Source organism: Aedes albopictus, chromosome 2, assembly GCF_035046485.1.
Source record: "Aedes albopictus strain Foshan chromosome 2, AalbF5, whole genome shotgun sequence".
Taxonomy (NCBI): domain Eukaryota; kingdom Metazoa; phylum Arthropoda; class Insecta; order Diptera; family Culicidae; genus Aedes; species Aedes albopictus.
The window spans coordinates 203,754,402-203,777,869 of record NC_085137.1 but is presented as its reverse complement, the minus strand read 5'-3'; the positions used below and the strand labels follow the sequence as shown (position 1 = coordinate 203,777,869).

The window sequence follows — 23,468 nt, the reverse complement described above, 5'->3', positions numbered from 1 at the left end:
TAGTCAATTGAAAATTTAATTACAACTAGCCACTGCCGAGAGCGCTAGGGATGTTCAAAATATTTTTCGATTGTATTTACGATATGCATCCAGCTATTTTATACTATATTCATGTGAACCACGCAGATTTATGATGTTTACTGAAATATTTTGCATGTTTACAATTAAATAAGCATGTCAAAAAAAATTTGTATCGATTGCACTGTTCTAGAGGAAATTTGAGCACCCCTAGAATAATTTCTGTTCAATCATCTGAAATTTTAGGATTCGGACATGAGATTGATAAAAAAATTTTGAAAATCGGTTGAGCCATTGCTGAGATATAGCCAATTAAAAATTTAGTTACAACAAATTTTTGATCTTGGGGCCGGGAGTGTTAAGCAATGAAAAGAAATCTATCATGTAAGGGGTCATCCATTAAGTTTATCTTTACGTTTGGAGGAGGCAGGGAGGGTTGGAATTTCCAATTTTAGCGTGACGTACAGCAGACGTTCGGTCGATGCAAGTGGTAAGACCAAGCCCACTCGTGGGCTTCATACTACACACGCAACAGCACGTCGTTAACGATTTTTAATTTCGTTATCCACCCATTTTCGCACCGGTCGTTCGTTTCCATGTGAGTAAAATAATGATCGGTCGCCTTTGCGCACCGGTGGTCTCTATTCTACCCGTACCATCGTTTTTTTTGCACTTCTGTAAATCATCGCAATATTTTGTGTATTTCTATGGTGTTATTGCAAATCTTATTCAGTATAATAATCTGTGCTCATATTTTGAAAGAAGGGGTTTTGGATAAGACTGAAAACAGTTAGTAAAAATTGTACTCAAATAAATAATTCCCTTGGGGATTTGTACCAGTTTTGGTGCGTTTAAAGATATTATTTTCTCAATAATGTATGATTGTATTTAATCTCGGAATTCAAGCAATCTTTTTTTAAATTATGTGTTTTTTGCTTACTGTATGACTTGTAGGTTGAATTTTTATCTAAAATAATATCCATCTCTTCGATATCCATGTTGCCTTTCTCGCAAGAAATTTATCTGAATTTGAGATTTGGAGCATCTTTTTAATAATTAGGTTTATTGAATAATTACATCCCTAGCATTTCCAACACATTTATAACGTAGTTGTCTCCTTTACAACTTCGCGTAGGTCAAGATTTTTGAATCCTGGTCATAGTAGAAGCTGTCTTCTAACAGTCTGCGATAAGTTTGCGTAACCTTTTTTCATTAACGTGTATTTTAACCCTCTAATACCCAATCCCGCCTTTAGACGGGGTATAGTTTGAGCATTTTTGTAATTTTTGTTTCGTGGAAAATCATTTTTTTTATATTTTTGGCTGATATTTAGGACTGTTCTGTATATCTCAAAATGGTTTTTGGTGTACTTCAAAGCGTATTTTCATTTTTTTTTAAATCATTGAAAAATTGATGTTTCAGTCACCTTTTAGAAGTCACTGTTTATTTTGTATTGAATCGCTACAATTAACATATTTTAAATTTTTCCCAAATTATTAAATCCTTGTTTAATAGTTTAAGGAAATCGCATACACTCTAAAATCATTTTCCTTAAAATTACACGGAAAATAAAAATTTGTGTGAAAAAAATTTAAAATAATAATATTTCAACAATAATCATAAAATCTGAAAATGTTTTGATCTCAAAAAATCCGTTCCTCAAATTGGCTTCCAGGAAAAATATAAAAGTGTGGGAATGTTCAAAAATAAAAATTAGAAAAATCAAAAACTGAAATTCACGAAATCGAGAATTAAAAAGAATCATCTTCCAAAACATGTTTAAAACGATTTTAGATGACGAAAAATGATACTTAGATCAAAATAAAAAATTTGGGTATTAGAGGGTTAACTTCAGTTTATTCTATACTCAGTCACAACCTTTTAGCTACAAAGCATCAATCAGAAATCTTAATATATATTGCGATCCTTTGGATGCTGGTATATGAATATTTTGTTGGAAGCAGATTCTATGCGCTTGAAGTAGACTGCGTATTTGTCAAAGTACATAATGAGCCCACTTTCCTTTTTGGCACTTCATACAACAATTGATGTATTTTAACATCCAACACCTTGCTTTTTCTATAAAGAGGAACCTACAATATGGCAGTCCTGCACACCGCCTATTTTGATTGATGAAACTTTTCAGCTCGACTACATTTTTTTAAGATTATTATCGGTATGATTAAAGTTTGTTTTTACAAAAAAAAAATTACTGGAGTGTTTCTATGATATCTGAATTGAGTTAGGTACAGTCAAAGCATCTTTGAAAAATCGTAACTACTCTTATCTAATCTTACATACGCAGCCAGTACGGAATCACCCTGGAATCACCCTGGAAAGCAATCGTGTTACTTTTCTTGTCAATATTGATGCTTGCAGCATATCATAGATATGGCACATGCATCAGAGCGGCCAGGTCTACTGCGTTGTATTTACGCGCAAAGGTGATTCTTCGAAATACTTGGAATACAGAATATTTTCTTTCGGCAAGGTACTTCTCGAATTTACAGGGGAGGAAGGATGCGTGGACATATTGTACCAAACGATCCAGATAACATGTTGATGAATATGTTTTAAATATATGAAAATGTGGATAAAAGAGCTGTGAATAAATGTGTAATATTGGAAAGATCTCCCCAATTGTTGGGTTGTTTTTATAGATCTAATGTTGAACCTCCTATTCTGTATGATCGGTGTTTCTCGCATGGGGTCTTCGCAGATTTTTTTTCTGCTTTGTCTTATTGTTTCTACAAGGGTGAAGTTACCCATTTCGCACACTTTCTTCCTAATGTCTCGTTTGTTTAATTTATATTTTTAAATTTTTATTTAATAAACCACCCACTGACGACCACCATTTTCAAAAACAGCAATCAAACCAAAACTCCTTTGCCTTTTTCGAAATATTCAGGACAACACGAAAGGCGAGGCACAGCTCTTTCAAAGCGGGGGATCTCAGCCCGGAAAGTGAAGAAAGAAAACCTTGTGGTCACTTATTACCGTCAAATGGTATCTTTCCGGGTTAGAAAATACGCACATCTTCTCACCGGAATCTGCGACGGATGACGATAATTTTGGAACTTGTCGGAACGAACTTCGCGAGTTATTTATTTGGACATTTTTCTAAATGTGCGAAACCAAACTTTACTTGCTGCGTAGCAACCCCGGCTCAAACATGTACGTGTTAAAATAGCAAAACTCACTGAATCAGTGTACATTTATTCAAATATCAGTTTCGAAACGATCGGCCGAATCAAAAACTAAAGGTGTGATTATGAACAATCGTAACTATTTTTATAAGAAAATCAATACATTTTCGTTATACATGATCCTAAAATTGGCGAAGAAAGGAAAACTTCATTCATAACATACTTAAGCAAAGCTTGTCAATTTAAACCTATTATTTTTCTGCGTTTGTATTATCACTCTATCACAATTGTATGTCAGACAATTTGTTGTGTTATTCGTGTAACGATCTATGATATTGTTTGGTTGAAAATTTCAAAGCAAGTAAATATAAAATTTTTAAATATTTGATGCAAACTAAAATAAATTCCTACCTATACAAAACAAGAAAATCATTCTCTAGAAACTATATACCCGGCAACAAACCCATACTCATGTTCTTTCGTCTCCTCTTTACGCTACCCAGAGAGCTAAACGCGAGAGAGCGCACGAGCCTACGGATAGAGACCGTACTTTGCGTGTCTCTATATTCTAAGCCCTGCTACGAACCGTACGTAAACTTTTCGCTTTCGAGTCCTACTTAGCAGCGACCGGTGCGGTTCACTTCTTTGTTCGGGGTTCTACTTAACGTTAAAACGCTTGATTGAGCCCATGAGTGGGCTTGGTCTAAGGACAAGGTATTTGGAGTACATAGCTTAAATTTTCTAGAGCACCGTTTTTTAGAACCGTTGAAGGATATGGCTGAAAATGCATCATGCTAATTGTTCAGTGGTTGTCAACAGCGTGATGCATTTTCGTTCAAATCCGTTCAACGCTTCCAAAAAACGGTGCTCTAGAAAATTTGAGCTATGTACTCCTAATACCTTGTTCTTAACTGCAGGCACTTTTTAACTGCAAGTCCGGTAAATGCAACAAATTTACAGTCATCGCACCGTCAAATGTCAAAATGGTGCGCCATGTTAGCCCAAATGAACAGACGGATGAATTCACGTTTATTTAACGTCAGTTGAAAGTTTGTTGATACTGTCAGGCGTTCCAGTTATCGGATTTTTGTTCGCTAAGTGAAACGTAAACATGTTGCAGTTATCGAACGTCTACTGTGTCTTTGACATCCTACCAAAATTTGAAAATGGTCTGATAATAAGTTCCAAACCTTTTTTCCCGTTGTTTACCCGACTATCTATCGCGTAAGAATACAAAACGAAGGGTAACAGAGAAGAAAGAAAAGCTAATGATCTGATGAAGGGGAGTTTGTCAATGTTTACTTGTTTTGTTTCGCATCACACAAAACTTTACAATTGGTCGGCGTTAAGTCAGAGTGGACTACGCGATTTTTTGTGCACGTAAAGATAAGCGAAGGAATTCGATATCTTTGAACTTTTCGACGATATTTTGATGCAGATGTTTCATTACATAATAAAGTAACAGTATTTCAGAAAATAATACCCTAGATTTGATATTCCAAGTGCTTGCCGGACATTTTCCCAAAATCATTGAAAAACAGATGGTCCGGTCTGACTTAACGCCGACCAATTATGCCACAAAACTTACCCAACATCATCTATCAAATACTTTGCTGTTGCGCCAACAGGTTCTTCGCCACAGCTTCCAGCAGAAATAATGTTCTTTATAACGCTGAAAAGCGCTACAACAGTAGGTACCAAAGCGTACTCTTGGTAAAGGTGCTGCAAGGGTTCGGGGCATAGTCGAAGAAGTGTACACCGGCGTAGATGGACGTATACGACAAGCTGTAGTTCGAACGAAAGGAGGAGTCTTCAAAAGACCAGCATCGAAGTTAGCAGTTCTTGAGTTAGTAGATAAACCTGGTGCAACAGCCGAGGAGAAGTGTGACCAGGGTTTATGGGCAGGGGTGTGTTCCAACTAATGGGTATGGACGGTAAGGTGTCGTATCCCTCGCTCGGCAGTTCGAGGATCGACCGACAGAGAGGAAAACGTCAGATGATATACGGTGTCAACCGAGATGATATAGCTATAAGGCAAAACGTGAAAACCATATGCAATTTGATGTGCTTTCACTGATGTGCGGGGAATTATTATTGAATTATAAAGAGAATTTGGGTGATTTTGTGCATATTATACGAATTATTGATAGCAATTGTGCAAAATAGTTGGTGAGTGGGAAGATCAGGTGTATTTCTGGTGAACTCGGACCTAATTGCATAATGTTTATACTGTAGGTTAGATTCGGGGACAGATAGTTGATGAGATACCTTTATTGCGTTTCCATACGTTTACCCATATACGTCGTAAGTCTACAAAATTCATTATTAAACTAGCTAAACCTAATATTAAACTATCTACAGTAGGGTCTGCGATAAGACATCGGCCTGAATTTCGTGCGTGAACTTGTCTGGAAGGGGAAAATTAATGTAAGACCTGATTATACTTAACCTTAAAAAGAATGAACTCTAAAATACATTATCCCTTGACAGCTTTGAGCGAAATCTCAAAAATCGCTTCAGAGAAGTTTTCTTATCACTCCTAGTCCGAACAATATCTTTTTAAATAAATAATTCAAGTTTTGTTATAATTTTGTTTTTAAAATAGTAACAAATTTTGTTACAATTTTGTTATGGTTATTCACATATACGAATCCTTACAACAAAATTATATCAAATTGTGTTATTTCTAACAACGGTTATAGTAATTATATTATAATCTTGTTAGGAGCTTCTGGTCGGGATGTGCTACGAGATATCACAAAAGTGGCGACAAGACTTCTCCTTGGGGGCATCCACAAACACTAAATTTCCTAATTGCTGCTTGACGGAATGTCGAGAAAAGATGTCGGTTTTTGAGCAATTGATGAATCCAAAATTGGAAATCATTGGAAATATACCATGACTCCCTGCGGTTTCCGATTTTGCATCGAAACGCATGTTGTAAAAAGCACCTTCGATGTCTAAAAAAAACAAGCAAGATTGCTTTTGAGCAAATGCCTTCACGATATCCTAAACATTTTTGTGTACAAGATTCGCAATGGACTTATCAGATTGGTAGGCATGTTGGTTCACATGAAGAGGCACGTTAGTCAGATGAACATCACGAATGTGATGATCCACTCTTTGCTTCTTCATACAACGCATGACCCACTTTCGGAATAAACTTTACAGTAATATCCCGCCAAGATTCGGAAATATATCCTGTAGCAGAACTACAAACAAGTAGTTTATTTTTTCAAGAGAATCATAACTACAAGAAAAGGCATCAGGTTCATCCAAGGATGTAATATCCAATCATCCGGGCAAGTATGTGCTGAATAAGCATTCCAGAACTTCCCCATCAGGGGAAGTGGTATCCCCATTTGGAAAACAAAGTTCGTTCACTCGGAAATCCTTGTATTTCGCAAGAATTTTGTTCAACCGAGTGACCTCACTCAAACTGTAAATATTTGTACAAAGGTTTTTCTGACCGGATCGTTCAGCAGACCGGAAATCTTTCCTGTAGACCTTGCAAGCCGACCCGACAGCCTTCGAACCAGCCAAACGTCGTCTGTTCCAACTCTTTCTACATTGTTTACTGAGCTTCGTCAGACCAAAATTCCACCAAGGGGTTCCTCTTGTGGTCTTCGTAGACCGTAGAAAGCAAGCTTCTTCGAAAGTTTCCATGATGAAGGCCGTTGTAGTATCAACGGCATTATCCAAATCACTTCGAGTGTCAATGGATGGTGACTATCCAAATCCATGAAATTTAACCACAATCAATTAGTAAAGAGGTCCCAGTTGATTCATTGAGGATTTTTGAAATTTAAATTTTGCAAAGTAACATTCGAGTGTTGAACACTTGATGTAGTCAGATAGAAATTCTTCATCTGACACATGGAAAATTGATCAGCTTGTAACTAATTCTACTAGAGCAAAGCTTTGCTTCTAACACTGCCTCTCTGGCAGATATTTACCATGAGGGTAGCGCGATTGCCTATGATAAGTAACCGAAGATCTACTTAAGTACTCCATCAAACTGGAGCCTTTCAAGCTAATACTTGAGCTGCCCAGATAATATGATGAGCATTAGTATCACTGTGTAAATCCGCCCTATGTTGCTTATCCTTTGTCAAAGGATAAGCAACATAGGGCGGCATTAAAAGGTACAACTGATTACACTCATTCGAAGAGGATAATCTGCTTAGAGGGTTCGAAAAGTCGGTACAAGATTAAATTCACTGCCAACACTTAGCGGAAGGCATTTTGAAGTGCAGTAGGTGATGACTTATTTGAAAGCATCCGTAGGGGATGGTTCATCATGCCATAAATAAATCGATCAACACACGTATTTCTTGTTGGGGTTTCCAACAGATACATCAATTGTGGCAGCACATACATTTCAGTGGTTAATTCAGAAACGAGTCTAGTAACGATTGCGATGTTGACAAGCGCATAGGCACGAGGCATGACACGCGAGTTTGCAATTTCATTTTTACTGAAAGTTCACCGAGTTCACAAGGTTTCCTATATAGGGATTCCCCTTACGAAAGTAAAGTTCTTAGACTAAGGCCCTTTAGGCTGTACCATTTCGAATAAGTCTACAATGATTGATCGTTGCTGTTTTTTATGCTTGAGCAGCCGATATATCAATCGATACCAATATGAAGTCTATGTGTACACTGCACATTACCTATAAAACTTTAAACCTCAAGTTATATGGCGCATGCTGACCATCGAAGAAAACTTGAAACGTATCGTATTTATTCACGCCTTAGGGCATATTCGCATCCTGCACACTGATCGAAGAGATAGCCAGATTATAACGGCGCATGGTAATGATTTCTCATTTATTATTTGTTCAAGAAGAGCTGATGGTATCGCAATTTTTTGCCACATGTATTTAAGATTTAATGACACGCATTAAAGGTTTTTTCCCAACCAGGCTTACATCTACAGTTAAGACAATCACAAAATTTGTAGCAATCCAACACCACACGGTGTGTCTGGTGGAGAACATTAATTTAAAAAAATCGGTATTGCTAAGACACCCACCAAGCGAAAGCTAAGGGTCCCCCTTTCATTTGAGACTTAAAGGAGAAAGTTCTATCGGCGGGTCTAGAACATTTTTTTTTTTTGAAAAAATACGATATTTTTTCATTTTTTTCGAAGAACACATTTACAACAATACACTGTTTTTCCATTGCAAGCATGATTTTCCGACGATATATTTTTTTTTATATTATGTTTATTATTCTTCACATAAAAGCACAATAGTCCCATGTGAATGGGAAATCCAGCAGATGGCAGTTTTGTGTTTATGGACAGTGTGGTGAAAGTACTAGAACAGTGAGTATAAAATCGAGTTATATGCTGTTCCTTTGAATTCCAATCAAGATTCCAATAATGTGTTTGCATCCTATGACAGATACGTATACGTCTTTAGGGTCTCGTATTTGACTAGCACCAGCAGGTCACCAATCGACCACCTTTACAGCATATACCGTCATTTGGTTCTTCAGATTTGTGCTCTTGAAATTTCGGGGTGTGACTTCGTCATATATTCTTCTCAAACAGCTTCTCAGCTTCAATGCGCGTATGGTACTCAAGACACATGTTTTCTTTCGTCTTCTTCTTCTTCTTCTTCTTCTTGGCGAAATGTCCCTACAGGGACAAAGCATGCTTTTAGCTTGTTCTATGAGCACTGTAGGAAATGTAATAAGAATAAATGAAATTGTTTGATTTGTTTGAAATTTTCTTATTTTATCTCCTACAAGCACTTTCACAGTTTTTAACTAAAAACTTATTTTTCCAATTACTATTTTGCATGTGTATAACGTGTGACTTGCACGAAAATACTGCATGCTCATTTAAGTCGAGGAAATTTCCTTCACGAAAAGGTCCTGGACTGACCGGGAATCGAACCCGTCATCCTCAGCATGGTTGTGCTGGGTACTCACGCCTTTGCAGCTGTGGCTTTATGGGCACTTTTCGTTATCAAAAACAAATCATCGGTGAACAAAAACGGTTTACTGTTCTGGTCACTCGTTGACGCCGGTTTCCATATGGATGGTAGTTCATGAATATTTGAGAGCTCCATCTGATCAGCCTGATCTCTGGGTTTTGCCCGCAAATATTCAGCAACCTCAGCAACTTTATGAGAAGTCTGAATGATGTTCAACAAGTTTCAATGTACTTCAGCTTTAGTGCAAACAAGCTGCTTGCCTTTGATCATCTTCCTGTAGCATCTAGAACACAACTGCAACGAGCAATTTCTTTCTGCGTCATCGGTAGTAGCGCTAGATCTGCCACGTTTGCCCTTTATGAGAAGTTGTAGTTCTTGCAGAACTACATATTTCACAAACAAGGGCCGCAACTCCATGTAGAAGGTTTCAAATAATATGTAAGCTCATAGAGAGTAAATCTAATGGGTATATGGTGGCGAATGAGATAAATTAAATGAGCAAGTCCGAACTTTTTTGTGAGGTAGTACTAACTGCTATCTCTGATATCTTTCAGAAAAAAGTTTTCATAATATCAACAACCTGCAAGTAGAAACAAGAACAAGCTAAGCCATTTTCAATCCGTTCTGATTAATATGTACAGGGTGTTCAATAAGTTCGGATACACCATATAACTTGAGAAAATTTCACATCTGTAATTCAGATTTTCAAAGTAAATGTATTTGTTGATAGGTCATATAACACTGATCAAATATAGCATATGGTTTTGAATAAAGTCTTTTTCTACTTTTTTTTATAAGCCTTAGATGTATCCAAAGTTTGTTAGCTCCGGCACGCTGGAATAATTTTCGATAAGTTGCTCAAGCTACAGAAGTCTAAAACGTTGACGTTTGAGTTTACATCTCACTATACTAAATTAGAATAACTAAATTAATAGACAAAAGCTTTACACTGCTATTTCAGTGATGATATGGTGGTAAATTTGCAAGTTTAGTCAAAATGTGCTTAAATCTATGAAAAAGGCATAAATACATTATATAAAGCCAATTCTGGTTAAAATTTGTCACAATAGGGATATAATCAAGTTTTGGAAAAGATAATGATAGATTAAACTGAGATATAACGCAGCCTTGCTTTTTGACAAAACAAAAATCATTAAAACAGGTACAGCGGCTATTTTAGCAATTTTAAAGATCAAAATAAAATGAGTCCGTACTTCACCCAATCTGAATTTTATAGATTATTTCGTATGGCCATAGTTGCTACCACTAATGCTGAGGACAACAACCTAATTTGATTTAACTTAACACCATTACTCAATGAAAACTAGACGAAATACCAATGACAGACGTGCGTGCCGGCTGAAAGGATCTTGAGACACATTTGCAATTAATACAAAAGGATAAAGGACAGTTTGTTTCAAAACATATACTGTATTTGATCAGTATTATGTGAACTTTCAATTAATACATTCACTTTGAAAATCTGAATTACAGATGGGAAATAATTTCAATTTTACTGTGTATCCGAACTTATTGAACACCGTGTATGTGCTCAGAAATATGTACTTTAATGTAAAACATGTGTATATGTCGATAAAACTGTAGAATTGAATGAAAAGTTGCTAACTCGTCTACAATGCCATGATGCTAGCAGAAGATGTTTCCCGATAAACTCGCAAAATGTGAGTTCTTCCTTCGGAAGGGAAATGAAGCTTGGGTCCCGTGATGAACTAGCCAAGGGCTAAAAATCTCGTTAATACAGATTAAAAAAAAATAGCAAAAGATCAAACTATTGATAACCGACATATTAGCACATTGTTGTTACTACATATACCGTTAGACATGTCACGGCGTGTGTATGGGAAAGGTTTATAACAAAAAAATAGGCATCGTCAAATTTTTCGCTTTTCAAAAATAGAGGCTTTCAGCTTTCATTTGCACGGTCCCTCAAAAAAATCCACCGAGGGATCTCGAACAACTTTTTCAGAATACTGTTTTTCCCCATACAAAATGAACGGTTCCAAATTAATCCCTATTTCAACTTAACAAACATACCCAATTTTTGTATGAAAAAGTTCCCCCGATGGAATATTTCGATGTTGGGCTTGAATGAAAGCTAGAAGCGTCAACTTTCACGTAACGTAAAAATTAGCGATGCCTATTTTTTTGTAATAAATTTCTTCTACCAGACACACCGTGATGTAGCATTAATTATTCTGTTTTTGTCAGTTGAGTAAGGCTACCTGTTCACAAAGATATACTGTTACTAATATTTTTTTATGTCTAATTAGCCGTTATTAGACAATTTTACTACACAAATCTAAAACAGTGAATATTAACTGCTTTCGATGATAATTGTGGCGGAAAAACACTTCTTCAAACACGAAACGTACGCTTTGGTTTGGTTTTCCTCGTCACTTAGGGGGTTCTTGTCGTAGTTGTTTCTTTAAAAGTAAGGAGCTATACCTAACTGCAATAGTCTAAATTAACTAAAAAGGTTTAAGTCTTAGGTACCATAAAGGTGCACAAATTGAACAAATACCGACATGTGATAATTCTATCCGAGCCACGGCATACAAGGATATAAGACAGACCATCACATTGATAAAATTGGTGTGGAGTTCTAGATCGTGTTATTCATGCTTTTGAACGATTTAAATTGCATCATCAAAAAACTTTTAGTTTTCCGAAATGGATTAACCTTCCAAATATTGTGTCCCGTTATCCGAGCTACTTTGATGTTTGTTCTATTTTTGTTGACATTACTCGGCCTACTTTGATCGTAAAACTGTGTTAAATCATAAGACACTGTCAATAAAAAATAAGAAAATTGCAGCCGCAATAACTACTTCCACATAAAAGTCAAAGTTTATTTGTATATATGCCCAGATACTGCTGAAATTCTATTCAACTGCCTTAAATATTTTTTTTGCACTTTATGTCTAAGCAATATTTTGTAAGGAAGATTTTTAATTTTTGATTTGACCCGTTTACTCTTTAAAAAGGACACATTACTAATGGGCGACCTCATACAAACCCATTTGGCTACACTCAAGGTTGAAAAAAGAAAAAAACACAAGCCTCAAAGATAGTAATATTTGAAAAAAAAAATTGTTCTAGACCCGCCGATAGAACTTTCTCCTTTTAGTCTCAAATGAAAGAGGGGACCTTCAGCTTTCGTTTGGTGGGTGTTTTAGCGATACCGATTTTTTTAAATTAATTTTGTTCTACCAGACACACCGTGACCAATGTCTAACCTATCGGTCCTTACGATCTCATTGCCAGGATTCACCATTAGACAATGGTTCTTGGTCTGGGAAGAGAAAAAATATACACACAACTGCTTTTAATTACGGAAGCCTGCATGTCACCATGTTGTCGTCACTAGAACAGTAACTTTACCAACCCTCCACATACGAGTTAGCATAATAAAAGTACCATTGACACCGCCACCTCGTTGCCATTGGAAGTGCGTGGGAAATTTCTACCGAGATTAGTTCAGATCTGCCAGGTCGTTGCTTTAGCTGTGTCGCTGTTAGAAATTAAGAAAACAGAACGATGCAGACAAACTAAAGGCTTAGAAATTATCGCACTATTCCACAAATGAAAGTAAAAACCTTTGCAGTTACGCAATCTTATATGTAGTTATTAGACGCCGTGGTGTTTCAAATGATACTCGCTCAAAAAGTGCAAAAGGAAGAAACAAACATCCATAACCACGATCTGTCTGGGGATTTGCCAGTAAATTAATATTCGATACATGTTGTTGGTCGGCAGGCTGTCGGTCTGCGGGACGTGCATATGGTTCTACTCTGTCCGAGCCCGACCACCACCGAGCGGACAACACTGTCACTGTGTATTCGTATGATTGATCGGTGTGAATGGATACCGACAATAATGATTGCAAGTCTCGTTCTGTTAGGCTGTTCGTGTGGGCATTTCAATCTTTGAGACATGAATGGGGTTTACTCGAAGAAACTGACATTATGTTACTTCATGGGTCACAACTGGTTCCCATGTCGTAAGTAGGGTATCGCACCACTTGGGCGGTGGCTTCTATATTCGTCTGTTTGCAACTATAACTCAGTCAATTTTGAACCAATTGACTTGAAATTATGTACACGGGTAGATACTATACTTATCTCACTACATTCCAAAAGTTGTGTCAATTGGTTCAAATTTGACTGAGTTATAGTGAAAAACAGACGAATATAGAAGCCACCGCCCAAGTGGCGCGATTCCCTACGTCAAATGGTAAATTTTGCAACACTTTCAGTAGAAATATTGCTTTTAGAAAAAAGATTTCGATTTACATATGATTAATTCCACATGTCCGAAATTCAGTGTTTCAGTGTGGCATTCAGCATCTATCGGCATTTTCGGTAGCGAAAATTGGTGAGCAATACCGGTATTACCAGTACTACAATATTCCTATGCGAGAGTTATATACTTTCATCCTTGCCTCACTTCAGTATCCAACCGCATAAGAACGGACAACACCGTTGAGCATGAGATTGCAGCAATGATGCCCACATTTTCACAGGGGCCGCAGATTACCCCGCATGTTTTCTGTTTTTTTTTATCTAGTTCGTTTATTTTTGAGCTCAATCGCGTGTAACATTTTACGGAGCCGAAATTCATTTTTGGTATCTAATTACATACAGTTGATAGCTTTTTTAACCGAGGTTAGTATTGGGAGGAGGCCAGGGTACTCGTGGCTGCTCGAGGTTAGCGGGTCACATGATTTCAAGGATAGGCATGGTGTGGATAGGGTTTCAAGGTTCACTGCAGCTCATCCGGGAGGTATCTTGGCATTTTCGTCGCCTTTAATGTTGGTATCACGCGTTTCGTCACGGGTATCTGTCACGGATTTTCGTCAACCGGATGGCCAGGAGCAAAACACAAAAAGGACAAAACAGAAAAAAAAACTGGAGAAAAAAATGTGGAAAGATTAGATATTTATACAACACATGCGAAGGAAATCATAAATGGACCGCATATACACTCCCGTTCAAAAGTTTGGGGTCACCCCCTCAAAAACATGTCATTTTTTTAGGCCCATATCTCCGCCAATTTGCGTCCGATTTCAAAACCCTAGGTTTCATTCAAAAGATAATAAGTCAAAGAAACTTTGAACATGATTGAAAAGAAACTTTTTCAAAAAGTTTTGTATGTAAACTTAACCCAAAGTTGCCAAATTTTCTAAAAAATGAATGTAAACTTACGGCAGTGTCGCTGGAAATTGGGTCGACCAAATTTTAAGATGAGAGCGGTAATATGACCCATTTTCTATTAGCTTTCAACTGTTTTTTTGCGGAACTTAGCTAAAAAATCTAGAAAAAAAGTTATTAAGTAAATTAACTCCTCATGTCATCGACCAAAAGTTTGGGGTCACCCCTCAAAATGCTGTATCGGCCAAAAGTTTGGGGTCACTATCGTAAAACATGGAAAAGTGATTTATTGATATCTTTGTCATCTTTCATTCAATTTTAGTTCTTCTTGGCTTACGAAAGTGACCCCAAACTTTTGGCCGATACATCATATTGAGGGGTGACCCCAAACTTTTGGTCGATGACATGAAGAGTTAATTTACTTAATAACTTTTTTTCTAGATTTTTTAGCTAAGTTCTGTAAACAGCAGTTGAAAGCTAATAGAAAGTGGGTCATATTGCCGCTCTCATCTTAAAATTTGGTCGACCCAATTTCCAGCGACACTGCCGTAAGTTTATATTCATTTTTTAGAAAATTTGGCAACTTTGGGTTAAGTTTACATACCAATTTTATTGAAAAAGTTTCTTTTAAATCATGTTCAAAGTTTCTTTGACTTATTATCTTTTGAATGAAACCTAGGGTTTTGAAATCGGACGCAAATTGGCGGAGATATGGGCCTAAAAAAATGACATGTTTTTGAGGGGGTGACCCCAAACTTTTGAACGGGAGTGTAGATAAGATCGCGGGTTCCCCACACATCTCTAACTGGAACGAAGGGTTGTCTACCTCGGGCCTCAAGGGTATCCAATAGTAGCGTTCTGGAGGCGTCATTATCCGGGCACTGCCAAACTACGTGGTCGATGTCATCATAACCGGAACCACACTTAGTACAAATATTGCTTAGCGCGAGGTTTATTCTATGCAAATGCGCATCTAGCGAGTAATGGTTGGACATATGTCTTGATATTACACGTATAAAATTTCGACTTACGTCCAAACCGTAATGCCACGCTCGCAAAGAAACATTAGGAATAATGGAATGTAACCACCGTCCCAGCTGTCCATCTCGCCAATCATTTTGCCAACTTTGAAGAGAACTCTGGCGAACTAAATGGAAAAATTCATCGTGTGCAATTCTTCTATCATAGATCTCACCTTCCTGTGCGCCCACCTTTGCGAGAGAGTCCGCCTTCTTATTGCCATAAATTGAGCAATGTGAGGGGACCCATACAAAGGTAATCTTGTATGATCTTTCGACCAGTGCACCCATCTGCTCTCTTATTTTTGTAACAAAGTAAGATGCGTGCCTTACAGGTTTCATCGACTGGAGAGCCTCAATAGAACTAAGACTATCCGAGAAGATGAAGAAATGGTCTGCGGGCATGTTGGAAATTATCCCCAAAGCGAAGTTGATTGCTGCCAGCTCAGCAACATAAACCGAACAAAGTTCCTGAAGTTTTCATTGAAGACACCGAAGCCAGTGGATCCATTAATGCGAGACCCATCAGTGAAGAATCTCTTACAGGAATTGACATTTTGGTACTTTTCATTAAAATGCGAGGAATAGATATACACCGAAGTTGATCTGGTATTCCATGAATGGCTTGTTTTATGGACAGATCGTATTTAACAGATGAACTGACATTGGTGAAGTGTACACGTGGCGGAGCCCGCATGTTTTCGTTACTAAGACGATCGAAATCTTTCTCGTATTTAATGATTCCCAGGTAGAGAGACTCTTGAAAATTGTTGACTTGCTCCAGGATGATACGAAAAGTGTCAGTATGGTTCAAGCTGAAACTTTCGGCACCAAATCCTGCCTGTTGCCGATGGAAGATCGTGACAATCTCAGGATCAGGATCACTTTACTTGCAGAGAGCTTTAAAAACGATCCACAGTAATGTGATGTTAAACTATCACACCCAGCCAGAAATAAGATCATTCTTTTTGAGAACCTCCACTAAGACTGCTTGTATTAGATATTAGATAATATTAGATTATTGGAAGTGACGCAGTTTTCCAAATATTGCAGAATAATCGATGCAGAAGTGTTGCAAATGAGGCAGCATCCATTTATTACGTAACGCTAAAATCGACATTTTTAAACCCCCCCCCCTATGAAAACCCTAAAATTTTTGTAAGTTACGTAATTTGTGGACGGCGCCTGAAGTAGTTTGCCAATTGTTGAACAGTTTTCGAACATCGTTTTGTAAATCGAGCAAAGGTTTTATCGCTGGATTTTAACGGCTGATATGGGAACATATGCAGGAGTTCCACGATATTCCACCCATTTCATTAAAAAATGGATCATTGAAGCCAACTTTTTCGCTACTCATTGCATCAAAACAAAAGCGCCACCGTATATGGACTGTAACACAGTGAAAGCGGTCGAGTTACGTCAAACACACAAGGCTACGGTGGCACTATCTGTTCAATTTCAATATGCATCATCCATGATCCAATTGTATTATGCATACTAGTATTATATAATCTCTTAGCACCATATTTTCGATTTCAGAGGCGTTTCAGGGACGTTTTAGTTCCAGAGTTATTCCAGATGAATTCCAGAAGTTTAATGGGCGTTCCAGGGCCTTTTCTAGGGTTTTCAGGAGCTTAGCAGGGATGAGCGTTCCAGAGGGTTTCAGAGATGATCCAGGGGATGTAAGCGACTTTCCGGAAGTGTCAGGAGTGTTCCTGGGAGTCAAGGGTATTCCAAGGAGCATCAGGTGTTTTCATTGTATTTCAGGGGCGCTCCAAGAAGTATAAGGGAGTTGTAAGAGGCTTTAAAGTGTTCCAGGGGTTTCAGGATCACTTAAGAGTTTTCGAAGGGCTTCAGGGGTGTTTTAAGTGATTCCAGTGACTTTCCATGGGTGTCAATAAGAGAATTCCGTACGAATTTCAGATACGCTCCAAGAGATTTAAGAGAGTTTTAAGAAGCTTTAAAGCGTTCCAGGGGTTTCAGAAGCACTCAAGAGTTTTCAAGGGTTTTCAGGGGTGTTTCAAGTGATTCCAGTGACTTTCCAAGGGTGTCTATAAGAATATTCCGTACGATTTCTAGGGTGTTGCAGAGGGTTTTAGGAGCGTTCAACAGGTTTTCAAAGAGTTTTAGGGATTAGGAGAGTAATCAAAAAGATTCAGGGGTGTTCCATGTGGGTTCAGAGGCGTTCCAGATGTGTTCCGGTGGATTTTAGGAGTGTTTAGGGGGCTTTCGAGGGGTTTAGGTGATGCCCAGGGGGTTTCAAAGCGTTCCATGGGTGTTGCAAGGGTTTCAGAGATGCCAGGCACTTTCAGAAGTATCAAAGATGTTCCAAAAGGGTTTCAGGGGTGTTTTAAGCGGTTCCGGGTTGTTTTTAGGTGCGTTCCAGGGACTAATGGATCAATCCAACGGAAATCACTTCGAAACTCTATTGATATTCCCTGAAAAGCCTTGATGCGTCTCTAAAACATACATAATACCACACAGATCTCCGTTTTTGTTGATTTCTCAAAGATGTCTCATAACTTGCTCATGATCTTCCAGAGGGTAACTGTTAAGGTAAGCTTGACCTATAAGTTGTTCGTAGAATAATCATAAAAGGCCAATTCATGCTCTCAGAGCTTTCTTCATAGTTTACTGCCTATTTTAATATTGTAGGTCTCTCGAAAAAAATATCTCACAAGGAATAGTAATACATTCCAAATATATTATTTACCATTTGAAGTTCAATTATTCCTGCTTGATGGATCATAAAAAGCATCAAAGGTGTCTGCTTAATGCTTGCGTTTACTAGTTATCATGCTAGCTGTTATGCGGCAGCCAGTAAGAAGATACCATGATACGGTATCAAGCACTTAACACATTTAAGGGAGCAACCATTGCTACATGAGTACTGATCACTTCGCACCTGAGCTGTGGCTAAGATTATTTAGGGAATCAGCCTTGGCGATTCAAGACAGACAGGTTTCGCAACGCTTACACATTCGTATCTCCATGTATCTATGTACTTCCCCCAAGACCATCTCTTAGAAAACAGGAGAAATTAAAAAAAAAAAAAAACAGAAACGTAGAAAGCTTGGTTTCGTCATGCAACGTATCTCAGCGGGCGTCCGTCGTCGTTTCCGAAGAAGGAAATCTAAAAGTAACTGTTGTTGGTTGTGAAGCTGGTCGGACAGTCAGCCACCGCCGCCGCCATCGAGGTGAAGGGATGCTGTGAAACAAATTGGTGGCTGATGATGCTTTTACCAGCGGTTAGAGAAAGACTTTTTTTTATTGCCGCTCAACTTAACGTCCCCATCGCGCCGTGAACATCGTTTCCTTTCCTATGCAGTGCTGTGGATGAAGGGTCTGGCGGCCTATCTTCCTCTCTAGTTTGCAGAGATAGGTTGTATGGCTTGAGCCTAGCGCTCAGTTGATTCGAAGAGCGATGCCAGTCCCTCATGCGGACTGGCTTAGTGACCTAAGATCTCTTAATAGCAACTGGACAAGCGATGGGTAGATGTATTCACCCGAAAAAGGGGCCTTCGTCTTACACCTGACTCGCTCAGACTCTGTCTATAGTGTGCGTACATACCTACTCTAGTCCATCAGAGAAGAGCCATTCGCTTCGAAGCTATTAACATATTTTAGATGGACTTGGCCTATCACGATAACGACTATTCGATCGCCATCTCGTCGGAGCCCATTAAAGACATTCCCAAGAAGCTACAAAACTAATTAGGTGCTGCTCATTTGGGATGAATGGTGGCGGTGGTTTGATTGGGGAACACCTATTGGAATGGTGTACCAAATAACAAAAATGTATACATAAAAATGGCATCAAAAATAAAAGAAGCGTAATCGACCAAATCAAAGTTTCCGATCCAATTGTTTGTTAGATTTTAGTTTGATCATTGAACATAAAAAAGTACGGGATAGTTCAAATTACTGCACACCTAAAGAATATCATGTAATTGTTGATGTCGTGAACCTGACATATTCGAACGTTTTCAAAGTTACAAATTTAGGGTCGAAACAAGTAAATTTACATCTTCGAGGACACCCCAATTTGTTCTTGCAGATGCCAATAGATGATAAGGAGTAATAATATGGGTATTCTATGAGCAAACAAAACGAAATTATTTACCTTGCGATTTTCGATTGTGAAGATTTCTTTGAACGAACTTTGGTCTGGCTAGCAGTCTAAGTAAATTGGCCTACGAATTTATTTTCTTGGCTCCAACGTTTGAATCCCAATTTGGATCTTCATCAGGGATCTATTTTAATTTATTTGACAGACAGAAACATTAATTAATCATACACAGAAAAAAATATGTAATTAAAATTCAGCGAGGAATCATGCACATAAAGGGAATGCTAGGGTTAGTGCACTTTTACATGAGATACAATCTGAAATTACATTACCATCGTGTAAATTTCCGCCAACCATCGCGTAAACCATCACGGACACCAACCGTTTACGCGACTATTAGCGGAAATTTACACGAACGTAACGTAATTTTACATGATATCTCATGTAAATATGCACTAACTCTAGCATTCCCTTTATGTGCATGATTTTTCGCTGAATTTTACATGAATATTTTATTCTGTGTAGTCGATTTACATATAACATAAACTTACAAAGAATTATTCGTAGCTGTCCAAAAACATTCAGCCTGTAGTGTTGTCTTAATTTTGTCGTTGTGAAGTCCATTTTAAGTGTCATATGTAAGTTTATGCTATATGTAAAACGATTATTAATAACACTAGTTTACAAAATAAAACGAAAGTCGTGAACTTCTGTCAACGACCAAAATTTTTGAAGCATAATTTAGCGCTGATTTCGAAACCGTGCTTCAAAAAATTTAAAGTAGAGCAGTTTTTGAGTTTTAGCTCAATATCGAGTTTTTCAAATTTTTAAAATATTGAATTTAATAAAAATCAAATATCTTGCGTTTTGTTCAACCAATTTCAAATCTTTTTCCATAAATTGAAAGCTAAATATAATACCATTCGATCATCTGAATGCAGGTTTTGCGTCAGATTGATGAAATTCAAGATATTGGCGAGTTTTGGGGTCGATCTCCTTAAATTTTAGCATAATTTCCAAAAAATTATGAAGAAATGTATTTTTTTCAATGAGAAAAAAACAATTTAAAAATTCTTTCTCAGCGTTTATTTGACATATCTTATGTAGTCGAGTTACAGTAAAAAATTCAGCTCAATCGGAGCATTGATTACGGAGAGTGAGATGTGTGAAGTGAGCGACTTTGCTTAAAAATAGAACAAACATCGATTTCAAGTCATCAGCCTTGTATGGCAAGTCGAAAAAATTTCCGCTCTACTGTAATTTTTTTCCTTCGCGTTCTCGAATTCAGGGCATGATTCTACACCAAAATCGATCATCAGCTTACCGAGTTCAAAAATGCTGTAAACTAGTGTAATTAATGTTTCTGTCTGCCAAACAAATTAAAAAAGATCCCTGATGAAGATCCAAATTGGGATCAAAACGTTGGAGGCAAGAAAATAAATTCGTAGGCCAATTTATTGAGACTTCAAGCCAGACTAAAGTTTGTTCGAAATTATTCACTTATACAGTATAATTCGTAGGAAGTACCTATCAATCCAGGAAAGGGTGATCTCTAAGCACAAGTAGTCAATGAATATTTCTGCAGTATAACTACAACTCAGTCTAATAAATATTTTGTACAATCGACCTTTAGTCCTTTCGATCTTTTGCCAATTCGACCTTTCGTCCTTTTATACCTTTGGTTATTCGACCTTCTGTTCTTTTCGACCTTTTGTCTCATTCGAGTTTTTGTCCTTCGACCTTTGTCCTTCGGCCTTTTGTCCTAAAGCCGACTGGTAAATGTGATACTGATTCTACGTTTCTGGTGAAATGGATTGGTTGACATCTAACGCAACCAACCAGTACACATAAAATTTAATGCAATTTGTGATTCAGCCTTGAAAATGTTTACGTTATTTGATGATTCCGTCTCGTGCAAACTTTTGAGCGGAGTCGTGTTCCTAGGTGGTCATGGAAACAAGCTGATTTTCTGTAAATCTGGCACCGCTAAAACGTTAAATTGGTGAATCCGTGTGTTGGATCACCAGCTGCGAGTTCATTTGTTCAGCGAATTTTGACACCACAGTGAGGTCAGCGTTTATCAAATGCCACCCAGTTGATAGTTTGTTTAATTTATTTAACTTGATTTTTATTTATGAAATTGCGTAAATACAGAGGATAGGGACTGTCCATAAACCACGTGGTCATTTTTTTGGGACTCTTAAGTGGTAGGGGTCTACCTAAAGTCCACGCTCCATATAAAATTTAAAAATTGTGAAAATTGAACAAAAGTTTACAAGGGGTGATGGGGGATAGGTATAAGGTAGCCCTAAATGAGTTAATGTAGTTTATAGACAGCGCCTTAATAGAAGTTAAGAGTGAACTCGAAGTTCGTCACTGCACTGGTCTGTAGATTAAGCGTAATGATCCTATGCACGTGTTCACTTTTGAATCAAAAGTCAAACAAGTGAACACGTGCATAGGACCATTACGCTAGTGAAGAGAATTGTCAGACAAAAGAGGCACAAAACAAGCAACAAAGAAGGTGCGATGATTACTCTTTATCCCTACTGGTGACAGATAATGACATGATCTCGAAATTTTTTGTTGCAGACAAAACGGAAACTGAATTTGTTGCTTACTTTTCAACTCGTGAATAATCAATTATTACTAACCCAAAGTCGAAACTGTTTGATGATAGAGCTTCACCAGAGTTGCAGTGTTTACCGAGTCGAAGTTACCGTTCGAAAATCGCAATGCAAGGCTTAAAAATCTCTAAATTTGTGGTGTGCGATGTTAATCCCATTATGAGCCTTTGCACGAATCTGGCCTACTGCTCACTCCCACAGAAAGTTTGAAAACAGCGCGCACAGTAAAAGTCAAATTTGACATTTACTGTGCGCGCTGTTTTCAAACTTTCTGTGAGAGTGAGCAGGACAGGGCAAATTCGTGCAGAGGCTCATTTTCAAGTTGGGACAAACTTATGTCGCATGGGTTGTTTTGTCGCAACAAATACAGGTTGCGACATTGTCATTATTGTTGCGCGATGGTTGAATTTTGATTCACTGCTTTTGAATACTTGTTTGACTTGCTCTGTTGCACTATCTTGCCAAGAAAAAAGAATTTACTTCCCCACTAAGGTATTTGTTTGAATGATATCTCTTAATCTTTTTGATGTTGCTAGCAGCTATCCATTACTCAGTCATGTGGATGAAAGAACCGTGCCCGACAAGTGTAACTTGAAGATGATCACGCTCAAAAGATATTTCTTTTCATACATTGCTACCCTGAGTTTCCAGACGTTCCTGCATAATGTAATCTAAATTCCGAATGCGTGTGCTGACTTGCAGATAACCCACCACAAAGTACTGCCGACACCCATTTGAAGCTACATTTAATTTCCTTCGGACGAACCCCAAGATTGAAGCATGTTTACACGTATGCCGCTGTTTGGTACTACGGGCATTCCTTACAAGTCTACATGGCATCTACAATCTAGAACCCACCGCGGACGGGAGTAATAATGTTGTTAAATCGTGTTTTCTCTATTCCGTTTCCAGATTCAGCGCAGTGTGGCATTGGCGGTGGCGGCGGTGGCAGCGGCATCGGCGCGAATGCCGGTCTAACAGGTGGCGGAACTCTTCCGCGGAGGACAGCGGTCGGCTACACAGGCAAGAACCAGAGTCCCCTGGGGGGCTCGGGAGCTGGGCTGGGTGGTGGTGCCCATCTTATCTCGCCGGGTGGTAACTCTGGCGGTCCCGGAGGTGGCACAATCATCGGGGGAACCCTCACGCACCACTCGCACGGAGGTGGTCGACCCACTGTTGGGGGCAAAGATGGCAGCAGCGGCGGTGGAATCGCCGGCAATGGGTCCGGCTCCAAAACGGTGAAACTGGACGACCTGATACACCTGCCGGGACCGCTAACCGAGGATGCGGTCATGCGAACGCTCCACACCAGATTCAACGAGGGGAAGTTTTTCGTAAGTACATACTGTTGAGCAGATAGTTATTTGTTTTTATTAGGCTTGAGTTATTTAGTGCAGTCTGGTTGGTGCGGTTTGTTGTCAGGCCGGGTTATTTGAGCCCCCCAGACTTCAGTTATGACTCTGCGGCAAATGAA

At 38.3% G+C, this 23,468-nt stretch overlaps 2 protein-coding genes across 2 annotated transcripts in view; one reads left to right on the top strand and one right to left on the bottom strand.

Moving 5' to 3' along the window:
- Positions 1–23,468, bottom strand: part of LOC109425214 (tyrosine-protein phosphatase Lar) — an 830,826-nt gene that overhangs the window by 446,452 nt on the left and 360,906 nt on the right. The gene's annotated exons all lie outside the window — the stretch shown is intronic.
- Positions 22,387–23,468, top strand: part of LOC109414018 (myosin-I heavy chain) — an 87,239-nt gene continuing 86,157 nt past the window's right edge. Inside the window, 1 exon segment of the mRNA XM_062851022.1 lies at positions 22,387–23,328. Coding sequence (XP_062707006.1) covers positions 22,870–23,328 — 459 coding nt within the window. The 5' untranslated portion in view covers positions 22,387–22,869.